The sequence below is a fragment of the Episyrphus balteatus genome, chromosome 1 (assembly GCF_945859705.1).
Source record: "Episyrphus balteatus chromosome 1, idEpiBalt1.1, whole genome shotgun sequence".
Lineage (NCBI taxonomy): Eukaryota > Metazoa > Arthropoda > Insecta > Diptera > Syrphidae > Episyrphus > Episyrphus balteatus.
The window spans coordinates 69,063,279-69,079,643 of record NC_079134.1 but is presented as its reverse complement, the minus strand read 5'-3'; the positions used below and the strand labels follow the sequence as shown (position 1 = coordinate 69,079,643).

Genomic DNA, 16,365 nt, shown 5'->3' with positions numbered 1-16,365 from the left:
AATGATTAAAATTTAATAAGGATACAGCCAGAATTTAAAGTCATGCATTTGACAATTAACTAAAAAAGTTACAGGCCATACAACATTCTGTGTATATAGAATTTCGAGACTGGTTACCGTTATATTTATTAAATATGTTGAGCTGAATGTTCTATGGGACCTGCTTTCGAAACATTGTTACAATGAAACATTCCACAAGTCTTAATTGAACCAAACTAATGAACAACACTTGTTATAATAAGTTTATTCAATTTCATTCCAAATCTACCCGTAAAACTGCTTTTTACAAATATTATGTAAAAATTTAGGACAAAGTTGCATATGTTTTGCACAGACAAATTCAACGATTTTTTGTTATTTTATTTTTAAAACCCATTGAAGAATGATTTTTTTTATAAAAAGTTTAGAGATACAAAGTACACCCCCAGAGCGTTCCTCCATATAAATTGCAATACTCATTTATGAGCGGAAGCAGGGAAAAAATAAATAGGAAATAGTAAGTTGAAGCAGTTGCAAATGTTTTGCACAGCACTGTATAGTTGGAAACGAATGTGTGATTTTGGATCTGCGCACAACTTCGATGAAATTTTAAAATAAATTTTAGCTCGGCTAAATTTTGGAGATAATTTTGTATGGGAGCTCAAATTTAGATCGATCTGCGTACTAGGTTATAGTAAAATACATTCTCTAGAAGAAAGAAACATTTTATTATTTGTATTTTGTCACAATCATAATACTTTCTATACAACATATTTAGACAAACATTGCACTTAATTATCTCAAATATATGATCTTTTAATAATTTTTATATTGGTTTATTCATATAGAACTTAATCAATTGGAAATATAAATAAAGTACATTTTACATTTAAAGATTTGGCCACGCCGAAGGGTAGATGCCTTAGCGGTACGGGTAATTGTATGAAAAAAATTACACATCTGAACGTTGATGTATCAGTTTGGAATTTTTTTCATACAAGTACCCGTACCGCTACCGCATGTACCCTTCGGTGTGACCAAGCCTTAAAATTGTATGTTCGTCATACAATTGACTAGTACCACACATTTTTATAATGTCTACAGCTATAAATTATAGCAGAAGCATTTGCTAATGAAGAATATACGACTTGTTTTACTTTAGCTTTGTGTTCCGTTCGTTCATCGAAAATTGTATTGTAACTATATACTTTTATAATATTTCTTCAAAATAGAAGAGGAATAAGACCTTTGCTAGGTAACAAGCTTGACAAGTCAACAATAGCGAGTACTTGTGTCACCTTGTATTCGTACTGCAGTTAGGTAAATCTTTTTGCTGCTTATTGGAATTTGAAGCCTGACCGGGGGGTGGTATTACTGTGCGTACTTGACTTGCATTATCAGATCGTTGATGGTGATAATTATGGTTACGTCGACCACGAAAGTTTCTGCGGTTTGAATGATGGTGGTAGTTATTATTTTTAGGATCAGAGGCAAAACGTTGAGACGGGGACACCACAGGAGCAAAGTTAGTGCTTGTATTCCCCTCAGCACTATCGACTACCTTGTTACAATAGTTTGGTTTTTGGGTACTCTGCGCTGGTTTTTGATTTTGAACGCTAGTTTCCCCGGAACATTTATACTTCCTTCCCGGGTTACGGTCTATTGGCAATCTACCCTCTTTTATGTAATTAATAGTTTCGATGCCAAGATGCTTATTTCCCTGTTCTTCTGTGGTGTTAGCTGGTTCGGTCGATATAACGAAACCAACTTCGGCTTCGACGTCTATTATACCACCCTTTTTCTTCTGCTGAATAAAAAGTTTCGACATTTCTTGCTGCAAAGTCACTAGTTCGTCGGTAAGTTGAAAATCTGGAGCATTAATCATTTCTTTTGGAAGTATGCAAGATCTCAAAGATTCCGACTCATCTTCGATGGCCTCGCGGCAAACAGGACAGCTTGCTTGGAACGGCTCTGATGCTTTTCTTATCCATGCAGGCAACTTTTCCTGCTCTTCTTGATGGTTTTTACGGGCAGCTAACAAATGACGAGCCAAACAATAGCTATGCAAATAGTGATAGCACTTGGTTTTGGTAAACTCGTCTCCATCGCGGAATCCATACAAACATACAACACATTGACCGCAAGGAAGATTGCTTCCCGTTAAATGTTCTCGGACAACATCAATCAAGTCAAATACAACAGGGAAGCCCCGAGTTTCTTTAAGCTTTTCAATACAAGCCAATCGCATAGATTCTAAACGAGAGTCATCCAAACCCCGAGGTTTTACAAGGTTAAATTTTGGACTTGTATCTGGATAACCATCGCAAGGCAAAACTTGCAGATCAACGCAGATATATTGCTCTTCAGAGTCGTGCTCGACGGCGGGGAAAATGGTTGTTTCGATTATTTGTGGATGGTTTGTTTCAGTGTTTCTGTGTATTCGTACATCATCCATAAGAATTGCTTCCAAAGATTCGATTTCGTCAAGCAGTACATCCATAATATATTTTTAATTTTTTTTTCTTGAAAATAGGAATTATTTTCTTTGTAAAGGAATTAATTACTTACTAATTAACTGTACCTATATAAAAGTAAATTTTTTGTCCAATCCGCTACACCAGATAGCCAACTCCTTTTTTCTATTTTCTGTACACAGAAATCAGAATAGAATACCAATTACTTTTAACCAATGCCAGACCCACTTTTTAACATATTGGAGCGATTAATTAACTATCTTTCCAATGAACATTTTCTTCTTGTTTTAATAATGTTTGATTTTATTCCACTGGAAAAATCTGTGTTTTCCAGTGTAAACCTTAACTTGGTTTTAGGTTACATTGGACGATTTTTGTAGTGACATTTCTTCGTAATTACCCTTCAAGCAAGAAAACGGAGTCCAGAAAAAAACAGTCCGACCTCCGACCGAGAAAAGCGGGGTTGCACTCATACACTTGCAACTTTTTGTGTATGAACACAAAGTCTAAGAGAATCGTGGTGAAAACTGAGAAAAGGAAAAAAAAGTAGACAGACATAGCCAACAAGAGCAAAAGCGTCATTTTGTTATTTTTTGTTGAAGTGTTTAGTCGCGTCGTGTCTCGTGTCGTTGTTAATAAAATATAAGTATAATTATAAACAATTATATCAAACTATTAACAATATGGAAACAAAAAAAGGTATGTTGTATATATCGCTCAAAGTGTTGGATTAAAGTGATGTGTTTCTGTTTGTGTTGTAGATGGAATCTCTAATGATGAAGAAAAAGGCAGAAGGTGAAACATGCGATTGGGCATCTAAAGAAACACCAACAACAGCAGCAACAAAAAAAAAAATATAAAATGAAAAAAATGTATTGTATTTTATATTGCATATATTGTGAAAATTTTGTTTGCCAAAATTAAATTAAAAAAAACAGTTTCAGTGAAAAAAAAAAAATAAATCTTGTTCTTTTTTTGGTCGCAAATGCGATACGTCATCCCTTTTTTATTCCTCTTTCTGGTAGGTTTTCGCTGCTCCGACTCAGGTCCGCCTTCGGCTCCGTTTTCTCGGAATGGAGATTTTCACCACACCAATACATATGCAATCGACTTCGCGGTGATTATAATTTCCATACTAATTTGAGCCGCCTTCGGACCAGTTTCTGATCCGAAGTCGGACTCAGCTCCGCCTCAGGCGGTGCGGATTCGGACCGAGGTCGGACCTGTTTGCTTGAAGGGTACCCTTCAAGCAAGAAAACTGAGTTCAACAAAGAAACTCCGACCTCAGACCGCGAAAATCGGGCTTGCACTCACACACTTGCAACTTTTTGTGTATGAACACAAAGTCGAACGAGAATCGTGGTGAAAAATGAGAAAATGAAAAGAAAGACAAGGCCAACTAGAGCCAAAGCGTCATTTTGTTATTTTTTGTTGAAGTGTTTGGTCGCGTCGTGTCTCGTGTCGTTGTTTGTATAATGTGAGTTTATTAATTATAAACAATTTTATTAAATTATAAACAATATGGAAAACAAAAAAGGTATGTTTTATATATCGCTCAAAGTGTTTGGGTTAAAATGTTGTTTCTTCTTGTGTTGTAGATGTTGTTGAATTATCTAGTTAAGATTATACATATGCGCAGGTAGCTTTCATTGAGTAGGGATAGATAGACTATGTGTGCCGTGCTGATCCTTTGTATACCACAATAAAAGAATGCATAGATTGGGTTTATGACTCACATCTGGAAGCAGCATGTTGTGTCTACAAGGGATGCAGCGCGTCATACAGTCGATATCCCTATTCAAATAGAGATAAGATAGGTTAAGAAATATTTGTATTAGATATAAGAAATAGCTGTAATGTAGTTTAGTTTTACTTAAATAAAACAGTTCAGTTTTAGACTTTAGATATTCTAATAAATTTCTCTTTCCAGGTCCTATGAATCAAATGAATCAAACCAGACATTTTGAATTTGTTTCGAAATTTAAAAGAAACAAATATTTTCAAATTTATTTAAAATTTAAAAGAACAAAATTGAATTGTCTTAAAAAGAGCATTTCATCCACAATAAACTGCACTTTGTTGTTTATTTTTTATAAAAATTCTCAAATTCCAAAAAGGAAAATATATACCTATCGTCGCCTCAATAAAATATTGTCGTATGTGCAAAATTGAGGTTTTGAGATTTGAATGCAGTTTTGCTATTTGATTTTTTCTCTTTCATTCTGTGAAATCCGTTTTTCGATATCTGTCTTCGTTTCCGAGATAATCAGTATACATTTTGTCGTATGTGTAGGTTTACAAACATTTTCAGTATCTATTTGTCGTAAGTGCACTGAAAACGTGCACATACGACAAAAATTATCACATACTACAATTTTTTCATACAAAATCTGTGTTTTTCTTCGTTCGGTAAATAATTGTAGTATGTGCTATTTTTGCTACACATACGACAATATTTTACTGGAATTTCGGTAAACTTTTGTCATATGTCCCATAAGGAAATACACAGACGAGTGTAATTTCAGTCGCAATCAATATGTCGAGCAGGGCGGACGAGTCACCTGCGCCAAGTTTATCGGAGGAGCTTTATGCGTAATATGATAATGCATACTAAATGCTTAAAAAGTGGTTTTATGATTTTATTTTATTTAGCATGAGCAACGAAATATTGGATGATAAATTCCTCGATGTCGAGGTTCGCCCAATGAGTGTTCTGAATCCAGTGACAAGGACTTTTCAGCAGACGATGAAGATAACGATCCCACGTACCAGTTAGAAAATCAAAATGAAAACTAGGCCCTCCGAAATTTTTATGAAGCTGCACATGGTATTGTTATATGTCTATACTCCATCCACATCTACAAAAATAATCAACCCAACGATCGGAATCTACCATTCTAATTCTAAAAATTGTTCAAAAATAACATAAAAATGTTTTATTTTTTCTATGAATTAAATGTGATTTTAAGTTTTTTTTCTGTTTAGACAAAAAAAATATAGGTATTTTAAGAACGGCCATTCCACACAGAGAAGACACAAACATTGACTTTGTTTTCAGTTTATCTCGTTGAAGAAGCAACCTTTTTTCTTGAAACTTGGTAGGTGTTAAGCGCTCATGATTAAGTTGATGTTCTAGAAGTTTCACGAAAAACTAATTTAACGTAGCCAAACTATTCACAGATAAAGCGGAGAAGACGCGTACAAATCTTCTCCGTTACCGTCTTTGTGGGTTAATAATTTAGCTATTTTGAACTCATTTTTCTTGAAACTTCTAGAACTTCAACTTTATAATGTGCCCTTAAGTACTACCAAGTTTCAAGAAAAAAGATTGCTTCTTCAACGAGATAGACTGGATAATAAGCGTGAAAATGTTCTAAAAATGCGAATGGAATGGCCGAGAATTAAAAGTTCATCTCATGAATTCTAAAAATTGTTGAAAAATAGCATAAAAATATTATTTTTTCTGTGAATTAAATTTTATTTTAAGTTTTTTTTTTTTGTTTAAACAAAAGAAATATATTTTAAGAATTAAGAGCTAAGTTGTTCTACTTTAAAATAATAAATTAACGTAAACCGTTTAAAAAGAAAAAACCTTGTTCTATGTGTTTTTTTCGCATCGAACTTGATTTCTATTTTATGTCGTATGTCGTAAACAAGTGTAGGATTAAACTTTGTTTATTTTTTGTCGTATGTGTCATCAATTTGTCGTATGTGTTTGACTAACAAATTTTTTCTGTGAAAACGTTACATACGACAACGGCATATTGGGCAAAATTGACTATTATTTGTTTCTGGATTGGAATATTGAAATAATTCTAACGCAATTCAATAGGCAAATGTTTTCTGTATATACCATGATATTTTTAAAAAAATTCACCGTAAAGTTTTCGAGAAAAAAAAATTCTGAACTTTGATTGCGTTTTCCCAAAAGTAGCCGAATGTAACATACGACATTATTTTATTGAGGCGACGCTATGCGCTGGGAAAGTGGCAGGGTATCAAAAAAAATCTTTGGCAAAATTGGCCGTTATCAAGAACTAGACGCAAGGACAAGCAATGGGATTTCGACAAATTCGATTTACGTTGCTCGTCCTTTTCCTAGGGAATACCTTGTATCAATTGTAGAAATCGTTAGTTAAAATATTTTGTAAACATTGAACAAATTAACTATGCAAAATCTACTTTTTTGTAAGTTTATAAAGAAAAGCATATTAATGACAAGAGTAATCAAACTTTTTATAACATAAGTACATTCTCACATTGCAATGTTCATTTATTGAGTCTAAAATACAAATACATTTTAAATTAAAATCTATTAATATTTCAATATGTATGTCGTAACAAAAATTAATGTAAGAATTCAAATTAATTCACTTTAACCTTCAATAAATTGTTTCTAAATATTTAAAAAAGAAAATAGATTGGTTAAATAGTTATACTTAAATTTCAAATAATTCGTATTAGTTTTGTTTTTATTTCTTTAACCATTATTATGCCAATATAAAAATGTATTCTTGTATATACATAATTGTAAGTTTTTCGAGTACCTACCTCATAAGCATATTCAAAACCAAAAGCAGTGACGTATTTAGAAAGCATCTACAAGAACAAAGGACTTGGAAAATCTAAAAAAATTGTTCGTGGTCGATTCGATTATTTTGTGCATGATTGGAAACTGGAAGATACCTGCGATTACAAGGAAAGGAAGAATAACCATTCAAGTAATTCATGACCTTCGATCTTGCACCTATTTACTTCAATAAAACAATTCTTGAACAACCATATTCGGTATATATCAAGGTTTTGACGAAAGGATGAAAAATCACAGATATAGATAAGGGACAAGCTCTTGTCGACTGTTTAAATCCTGCAACAAAATCTTCAACATGAAGCAAGCAACCTGGAGTTCACTTGTTAGCTGTTCACTAGTTTAATGAAGTCAGAAGGAGAAACTGCTGGGACTCACGGAGTCTAAATTTCTCGTAAGACAGCATCTGAAGACATCAAAATGCCCCCTTGAAATTAAATTATAATAGAATGGCAGAACGTCTCATGTGCAGCTTTGAAGATACTGGTAGACGCTTGGCAGAACAAGATTGTTTGGAGATTTATTTGCTTCGAATTTCAAACGTTGAGATACCTTTGAGAAAGTAATGAAGCAACATCCAACATCATCAAAATAATTCGAATCCTACCAAAACACCACTGCCGAGTTCCCACAACGGTATTGCTACAGGCCTGCACTCATCACTTAAATTGACACATTTGCAACGATGTCAATGGCGGGAGTATGTTGAATTATCTAGTTAAGATTATACATATGCGCAGGTAGCTTTCATTGAGTAGGGATAGATAGACTATGTGTGCCGTGCTGATCCTTTGTATACCACAATAAAAGAATGCATAGATTGGGTTTATGACTCACATCTGGAAGCAGCATGTTGTGTCTACAAGGGATGCAGCGCGTCATACAGTCGATATCCCTATTCAAATAGAGATAAGATAGGTTAAGAAATATTTGTATTAGATATAAGAAATAGCTGTAATGTAGTTTAGTTTTACTTAAATAAAACAGTTCAGTTTTAGACACGACACAGAGCAGTCGTTTTCATTGTATTGAAATGGTGTTGGTTTCTTCAGATGTAATCTCTAATGATGAAGAAAAATCTAGAAGGTGAAACATGCGATTGGGTATCTAAAAAAACACCAACAACAGCAGCAGCATCAAATGAAATAAAATGAAAAAATATGTATTGTGATTTATATTGTATTTATTGTGAAAATTTCGTTTGCCAAAATAAAATAAAAAATAAAACAGTTTCAGTGAATAAAAAAAAATAAATCTTGTTGTTTTTTTGGTCGCAAATGCGAAATGTCATCCCTTTCTTATTCCTCTTTCTGGTAGGTTTTCGCTGCTCCGGCTCAGGTCCGCCTTCGGCTCCGTTTTCTCGGAATGGAGATTTTCACCACACCAATACATATGCAATCGACTTCGCGGTGATTATAATTTCCATACTAATTTGAGCCGCCTTCGGACCAGTTTCTGATCCGAAGTCGGACTCAGCTCCGCCTCAGGCGGAGCGGATTCGGACCGACGTCGGACCTGTTTGCTTGAAGGGTACCCTTCAAGCAAGAAAACGGAGTCCAGAAAAGACAGTCCGACCTCCGACCGAGAAAAGCGGGGTTGCACTCACACACTTGCAACTTTTTGTGTATGAACACAAAGTCTAAGAGAATCGTGGTGAAAACTGAGAAAAGGAAAAAAAAGTAGACAGACATACCCTTCAAGCAAACAAGTCCGACCTCGGTCCGAATCCGCTCCGCCTCTGGCTGAGTCCGACTTCGGATCAGAAACTGGTCCGAAGGCGGCTCAAATTAGTATGGAAATCATAATCACCGCGAAGTCGATAGCATATGTATTGGTGTGGTGAAAATCTCCATTCCGAGAAAACGGAGCCGAAGGCGGACCTGAGTCGGAGCAGCGAAAGCCTACCAGAAAGAGGAATAAAAAAAGGATGACGTTTCGCATTTGCGACCAAAAAAAGAACAAGATTTATTTTTTTTTCACTGAAACTGTTTTATTTTTTATTTTATTTTGGCAAACGAAATTTTCACAATAAATACAATATAAAATACAATATATTTTTTTTATTTTATTTCATTTGATGCTGCTGCTGTTGTTGGTGTTTTTTTTTTTAGTTACCCAATCGCATGTTTCACCTTCTGGATTTTTCTTAGAGATTACATCTACAACACAAGCAGAAACAACACTTTAATCCAAACAATTTGAGCGATATATACAACATACCTTTTTTGTTTTCCATATTGTTTATAATTTAATATAATTGTTTATAGTTAATAATCTAACATTATACAAACAACGACACGAGACACGACGCGACCAAACACTTCAACAAAAAATAACATAATGACGCTTTGGCTCTTGTTGGCCTTGTCTTTCTTTTCCTTTTCTCATTTTTCACCACGATTCTCGTTCGACTTTTGTGTTCATACACAAAAAGTTGTAAGTGTGTGAGTGCAACCCCGATTTTCGCGGTCTGAGGTCGGAGTTTCTTTGTTGAACTCAGTTTTCTTGCTTGAAGGGCGCCAACAAGAGCAAAAGCGTCATTTTGTTATTTTTTGTTGAAGTGTTTAGTCGCGTCGTGTCTCGTGTCGTTGTTAATAAAATATAAGTATAATTATAAACAATTATATCAAACTATTAACAATATGGAAACAAAAAAAGGTATGTTGTATATATCGCTCAAAGTGTTTGGATTAAAGTGATGTGTTTCTGTTTGTGTTGTAGATGTAATCTCTAATGATGAAGAAAAAGGCAGAAGGTGAAACATGCAATTGGGCATCTAAAGAAACACCAACAACAGCAGCAACAACAAATAAAATAAAATGAAAAAAATGTATTGTATTTTATATTGTATATATTGTGAAAATTTCGTTTGCCAAAATTAAATAAAAAATAAAACAGTTTCAGTGAAAAAAATAATAAATCTTGTTCTTTTTTTGGTCGCAAATGCGAAACGTCATCCCTTTTTTATTCCTCTTTCTGGTAGGTTTTCCCTGCTCCGACTCAGGTCCACCTTCGGCTCCGTTTTCTCGGAATGGAGATTTTCACCACACCAATACATATGCAATCGACTTCGCGGTGATTATAATTTCCATACTAATCTGAGCCGCCTTCGGACCAGTTTCTGATCCGAAGTCGGACTCAGCTCCGCCTCAGGCGGAGCGGATTCGCACCAAGGTCGGACCTGTTTGCTTGAAGGGTACCCTTCAAGCAAGAAAACTGAGTTCAACAAAGACACTCCGACCTCAGAACGCGAAAATCGAGGTTGCACTCACACACTTGCAACTTTTTGTGTATGAACACAAAGTCGAACGAGAATCGTGGTGAAAAGTGAGAAATGCAAAAACAACTAAAGACAGACATAGCCAATAAGAGCAAAAGCGTCATTTTGTTATGTTTTGTTGAAGTGTATAGTTGCGTCGTGTCTCGTGTCGTTGTTAGTATAATATTAGTATAATTATAAACAATTATATCAAATTATAAACAATATGGAAATAAAAAAAGGTATGTTGTATATATCGCTCAAAGTGTTTGGATTAAAGTGATGTGTTTCTGCTTGTGTTGTTTGTAATGATGAAGAAAAAGGCAGAAGGTGAAACATGCGATTGGGCATCTAAAGAAACACCTACAACAGCAGCAGCAACAAATAAAATAAAATTAAAAAATGTATTGTATCTTATACTGTATTTATTGTGAAAATTTCGTTTGCCAAAATAAAATAAGAAATAAAACAGTTTCAGTGAAAAAAAAAATAAATCTTGTTCTCTTTTTGGTCGCAAATGCGAAACTTCATCCCTTTTTTATTCCTCTTTCTGGTAGGTTTTCGCTACTCCGCCTCGGGTCCGACTTCGGCTCCGTTTTCTCGGAATGGAGATTTACACCACACCAATACATATGCAATCGACTTCGCGGTGATAATAATTTCCATATTAATTTGAGCCGCCTTCGGACCAGTTTCTGATCCGAAGTCGGACTCAGCTCCGCCTGAGGCGGAGCGAATTCGGACCGAGGTCGGACTTTTTTGTTTGAAGGGTAATTCTTTTAAACTGTGGTCCGTTCTTTTATTAAATAAAAGCCGTTTTTTATCATCACTTGATCCATATAGATCATTAATTAAAATGTATTACAACAACTACATGAGATCTTGCTTTTCATCGGGATCACGAATCGTGATCTTGCTTTTCATCAGGATCATGAATCGTGATCTTGCAAGATCTCATGTAGTTGTTGTAAACATTTTAATTAATGATCTATATGGATCAAGTGATAATAAAAAACGGCTAAAGTTAACTTTGGTTGTTGTGTGAAAAAAATCGTTGTATTTGTTTTTGTTAGATTTTGTTAGAAAATTTCAACTTTGATTTAGGTACGACTAATGTTACATTTTGTTGATCTGTCAAAAGAAAATTTTTCGAGATTAATTTTATGAATGAATAAACAAGAAAGAATTAATTTGGTACTGAAATAATTCTTTTTAATTGAATTCTAAGCAAATTGAAACTAAAATATGCATTCAATAATTTCAAATATGGAAACAAACAAGAAATTCTCTTCTCAAATCATCCCCTCTCTTCCTCATTTAGTTTTGTTTGACAGATTAACATTGAAACCCTTCAAGCAAACAAGTCCGACCTCGGTCCGAATCTGCTCCGCCTGAGGCGGAGGTGAGTCCGACTTCGGATCAGAAACTGGTCCGAAGGCGGCTCAAATTAGTATGGAAATTATAATCACCGCGAAGTCGATTGCATATGTATTGGTGTGGTGAAAATCTCCATTCCGAGAAAACGGAGCCGAAGTCGGACCCGAGGCGGAGTAGCGAAAACCTACCAGAAAGAGGAACAAAAGAGGGATGACGTTTCGTATTTGCGACCAAAAAAGAACCTGATTTATTTTTTTTTTTTCACTGAAATTGTTTTATTTATTTAACTTTCACAAACACAAATAATGTTTACAATTATTTTCTGGAGAAACAGCATACAGGCCAGCGGCAGGAATAATTGATTCTCCAAAATTTTATTTGTTGAATGTTGTTCGTGGTTGGTGGTGGCGTCAGGCTGCAGGAGAAGATGACTTCCTACGAAAAACATAAAAAAGATTAATTATTGATTAGAAATTTGCTAAGCTACATTTCAGCAATGCATACCTGTTTTTTATTCCAATTAACAGGGCTATTCTGGAGTTGTGATGCTCACCAGTCGCAATTATTTGTGAGGTAATTTTTGTGAGGTTTCTTATGAGGTTGTCACAATTTGGTATTCTGCGAAAAACCTCATGAGATACCTCACAACAAATTCACCACTGTAGAGGTGAGTTTCTGTTTTGACAGCCAGCTGATTTTACAAACAAATGTGAAAATTTTAAATTGAAAACAAAAATTATTTTATTGTGCTGTTTATGTGCTTTTTCTATTGTTTGTTGTGAACTTTGACTTCTAAAAAAATCCAATTTCACAAAACAAAAATGCTAAGTTTCCAGCTCCCGCGCAATCTTACGATGTTGGTGGTAGCCAAGTGGCAGGATTTCTACGAATTGATTGATAATTCGTCAAAAACAAAGAAGATATCTAATAGCATTCATTTATTCGCACCCCGATACCTTCAAAGAAGAAAGACGTGAGCAGAAAGGACAAGCGTGTAAAGAAACAGTAAGTAAATATGCATTTTTTTTTGTATGAGATGATGCTGTCTAAAATCCTAAACATTTCCCTATTAAGTTGCACAGACTGTGGAGTTGTGGCTGCAGAGGCAACGGGAGTAAAAACAATTAGCAAGACAACGCATCTGATTTCTTCTCGAACTTTTTTCAAGTGCCTCGTCCAAAAACCGTGTCTGCCATGCTCGACATTTCTCACAATCTCCGAAATTTCTACTAAGTTATATTTGGAACCGATCCTGAAGTACGTGGAAGATGTGATTGCACGCAACCAACTTCCCGACAATGCTATCGGACGTTCATTTTAGGTTTTGATTCATTCTGTGCCAACCATGAGCCACGATCAGTTTATCCAAATATTCAATGGCAACATCAGGGATATTCTGATGGTGGTTACTTTGTCAAGACACCGTTGCAGCTCAACGTTCTTATTATAAAGATGATATGGATGCTGATGGTCATGATAATTATAAGAAAAGTTGCCAAAATGAACAAAAATAAAAATGCATATATTTGTTTATTTATGACTTTTTATTGCATTTGGAATGACAACAATTGTAAAAGTAATCGAATGAAAATTACTTTTCCTTCTCCCTGCAAAACTTTTTTGTGAGCTTACCTGATTCAGCAGCTATTTATGTGTTCGTTAAACTTCTTTTATCAATAACAAATCAACTGGTGAAGCGATATTTTACTCCAGTCAAAAAAACTCTTGACTTTTTCCAAACCTATAGTGGCAAGCTTTGAGCATGCTGCAGATCAGCTGTATTCCAGATACCATCCTGGAGAGTAGGCCAAAAATTGCCTATCTGAATATTCCGAAACTAATACAAACAGGTGATTAATTTATATTGTCGATATCGAACCGTTTTATTAATTTATTTTCATTTTATTTTTCATGTAAAAGAAATCAATCAGAGAGATTACGCAACGACGAAAAATGTAATACGCGCGAGAACGATGAAATGGCTGCCTAATTTCATCGAGATGGTAGGACACGTCTGCGCTAGCATTGAATCGATGTCACTCTTTGGAAAAGAATCGCGTGCACTCAACATTTGCTTGAAGATAATGTCGTTAATTAAGAGTTCTCTTTGGGAATCGATTCAGTATGTCATCAATCAAACGTCCAACAAAAAAATCTGTTATTATGGAGTTGTAGAAAAGTATGTTCCCACAATTTTAAAGAATTTTTGTCACAACCCAGTCTGGAACACTCGTTTGGGGGCTCGAACTCATCGTGAAGGTGTTGAGCTTTGCAAGTAAATAAGATTTGTTTTTTTTTTTTGTAAGTGCAATCTTTGAGTTTTGAAAAATGGATTTTTGATATTTTTCAGACGCTTTGCTCAGGTGGTGTGTGTTGCAAGAATTTCATGGCTTACTATATTCTTTCAAATTTGCATTGAAAATTTTAAGAAGCTGAATTTCAGAATCAGCAGTTGCTGAAAACTCGTGTTAACCTGGAAGCTGATTCGAGAAGAAATGCAATAAAATTTTTACTGATCGAGAGAATTTTATGGGCATGAGGCGCTCATTTCCGGAGGGTAACTTTATAAGATATTGAAAATAGATATGTTACTTTTCTAGTTTTTTTTTGTTATCTCTATTTTTAAATAGTGTTTACTTTTTTGTCAATTGATGGTACAGAACTTAGAGCTATATCCCCAGGCTGATAAAAAGTGAAAACAAATGGACTAAGCTATTAATATTACAAAGAAGGCTAAGAAGAAAAAAGCTTAGAAAAACATTCAGGAAAATAATTATAATTTTATATTTTTTTTTTCAAATTATTTGAATTAATTCGATTTGTACAGTAATAATGCAAAATAAAATCAAAAATAAAGATTGATTTTATTTTTAAAATAAAAATAGTAACCAAGTTGTACCTAATTGTATTTTGGTTTTTTGTATCACCAGTTGAATAGAAGTAGAAATCGAAAAAGTTGAATTTCGTTTCAAAATGTCTATCCACCGGTGGACAATACTGATCTAACTCTGTTCTCGTCTCCATCGGGGTTAATCCTAATCTATTAGCCCATGAAAAAATATTTTCTTTGGAATACCTAAAGAAAAATTACATAGCAAAATAAAATCGCTTTTTTTTTTTGTTAATTGCATATAAGATATAAGTGTTTTTCTTATGGAAAAAGTCATGGGCTTTTGAAATGTAAGTACATCCCATGTCCAATCCCCATCAGGCACAAATTTTAAACACAATTTCATTAAAAAATATTGAAACTTTATTCAGTCAGCATACGATAACATTTTGTTGATTAATTATGATTCTGAATTTTGATCAACCTAACGGAATGGTACACAGGTAAATGGAGAGAATCTCAAACCAAAACACAGCATAGATATCACCATTCTATATGGGCTCTCGAGAAACTATTTGCAATTATCACATAATCTCCAACGCCGTTGTTCTTTTGGGGGAATACTTTTGTTTGGCGATTACAACAGTCACCTGACTTACTTCTCTATTTGCCATAGGATTTGCCGTTGTACAAAAATGCACCTTTTCCAAGGTTTACGTCCCATTAGGATCTTGCATAACTTCGATATTGCCTCCACTGAATCGTTCACCAAAGTCATCATAGAGTTGGTGTTAAATTTAAGAAATGCAAAGAAATCCTATGGTTCGAACATGGCTTGTTCGTTGTGGGTCCGTGAACTTCGTTTTCTCTTTCGATTTGAGTGAGGTGATGAATGATATGGCCACTCCTTGAGCTACTCCAGCTCTCTATTGGTCTCAAGCATAAAATCGTTATGCTGTGATTAAAAATATCGTTGTCTAAAGTAACACCCAGATAGATTTTGACTTTTTTCTGCAATAAAGATGCAACAAAACAAGGTCTAATTGCATTTTTGTTAAATCATATATAAAAAAAAAACTTTAATTTGTTCTCAAAAAAATTTATGCAAATTATAAATATCAAAACTCTAATAATTTGTGAGTTGTGACCTGCTCTGAAGGAGATCACAATTTTAACAATTTTTATGAGGGTCACAAGTTGTGAGGGAACGCCAGAATACGAAAAACCTCACAAAATCAAACTCACCACACCTTATGAGGTTCTTGTGAGGACTGTGGATCTGTGAGGTTTTCGTTAGAATACGAAAAAGTCACAAAATTGAGTTCAACTCGAGTTGTGAGGTTATTGTGACTTGTGAGGCATCAGTGAGGTTTGCCAGAATAGGCCTGTAATATTAATAATTTTATTATTATTATTTTTGACGAGTCACGAGCACGACACGCGAGGAACTTCAACAAATAACAAATAAATAACAAAATGGCGCTTTGTCATTTTCTTGCCTTTGTCTTTCTTTCGTCAGTTCTCCTTTTCGCACTTTCACCACGCTTCTCCTTCGACTGTTGTGTTCATACACAAAAAGTTGCAAGTGTGTGAGTGCAACCCCTTTTTTCGCGTTCTGAGGTCGGAGTGTCTTTGTTGAACTCAGTTTTCTTGCTTGAAGGGAACACAAGTCCAGGAGCTGAGTTGGAAAAAGTAACAAAATGTAACTATTTGACACTTCAACATTGGATTTAGGAACGATGTTGTGAGGTCACGATGTTACATTTTGTAACTTTTTTCTCATTTAGGAACGATGAAAGTTAACTATTGTTAACAATAGTTAACATCGTCGAATAAAAGAACGCACCACTGGTATCAT

The 16,365-nt window shown here is 34.6% G+C and overlaps 1 protein-coding gene and 1 long non-coding RNA gene across 4 annotated transcripts; one reads left to right on the top strand and one right to left on the bottom strand.

Moving 5' to 3' along the window:
• Nucleotides 1–683: 683 nt before the first annotated feature.
• On the bottom strand, nucleotides 684–2,714 carry LOC129907641 (E3 ubiquitin-protein ligase RNF25). Its single transcript, XM_055983935.1, has 2 exons — nucleotides 2,561–2,714; nucleotides 684–2,501 (listed from the first exon to the last, which is right to left on the bottom strand). The coding sequence occupies exon 2, from the start codon at nucleotides 2,477–2,479 to the stop codon at nucleotides 1,274–1,276; it is 1,206 nt and encodes a 401-aa protein (XP_055839910.1). The 5' UTR covers nucleotides 2,480–2,501; nucleotides 2,561–2,714; the 3' UTR covers nucleotides 684–1,273.
• A 9,283-nt stretch (nucleotides 2,715–11,997) lies between these two features.
• Nucleotides 11,998–14,707, top strand: LOC129907628 (uncharacterized). 3 transcript variants are annotated; one of them, XR_008771096.1, is made up of 6 exons: nucleotides 11,998–12,250; nucleotides 12,507–12,682; nucleotides 12,752–13,527; nucleotides 13,598–13,952; nucleotides 14,028–14,234; nucleotides 14,308–14,706. It is a non-coding gene; the product is annotated as an uncharacterized LOC129907628 (long non-coding RNA). The 3 variants fall into 3 exon arrangements; XR_008771095.1 differs by having other exon boundaries at nucleotides 12,244–12,344; XR_008771094.1 differs by lacking the exon at nucleotides 11,998–12,250 and having other exon boundaries at nucleotides 12,368–12,682; nucleotides 14,308–14,707.
• The last annotated feature ends 1,658 nt before the right edge of the window (nucleotides 14,708–16,365 follow it).

What these genes read in the sequence shown, in the direction of transcription:
- LOC129907641 (XM_055983935.1), bottom strand. Translation starts at nt 2,479, where the DNA reads ATGGATGTACTGCTTGACGAAATCGAATCTTTGGAAGCAATTCTTATG.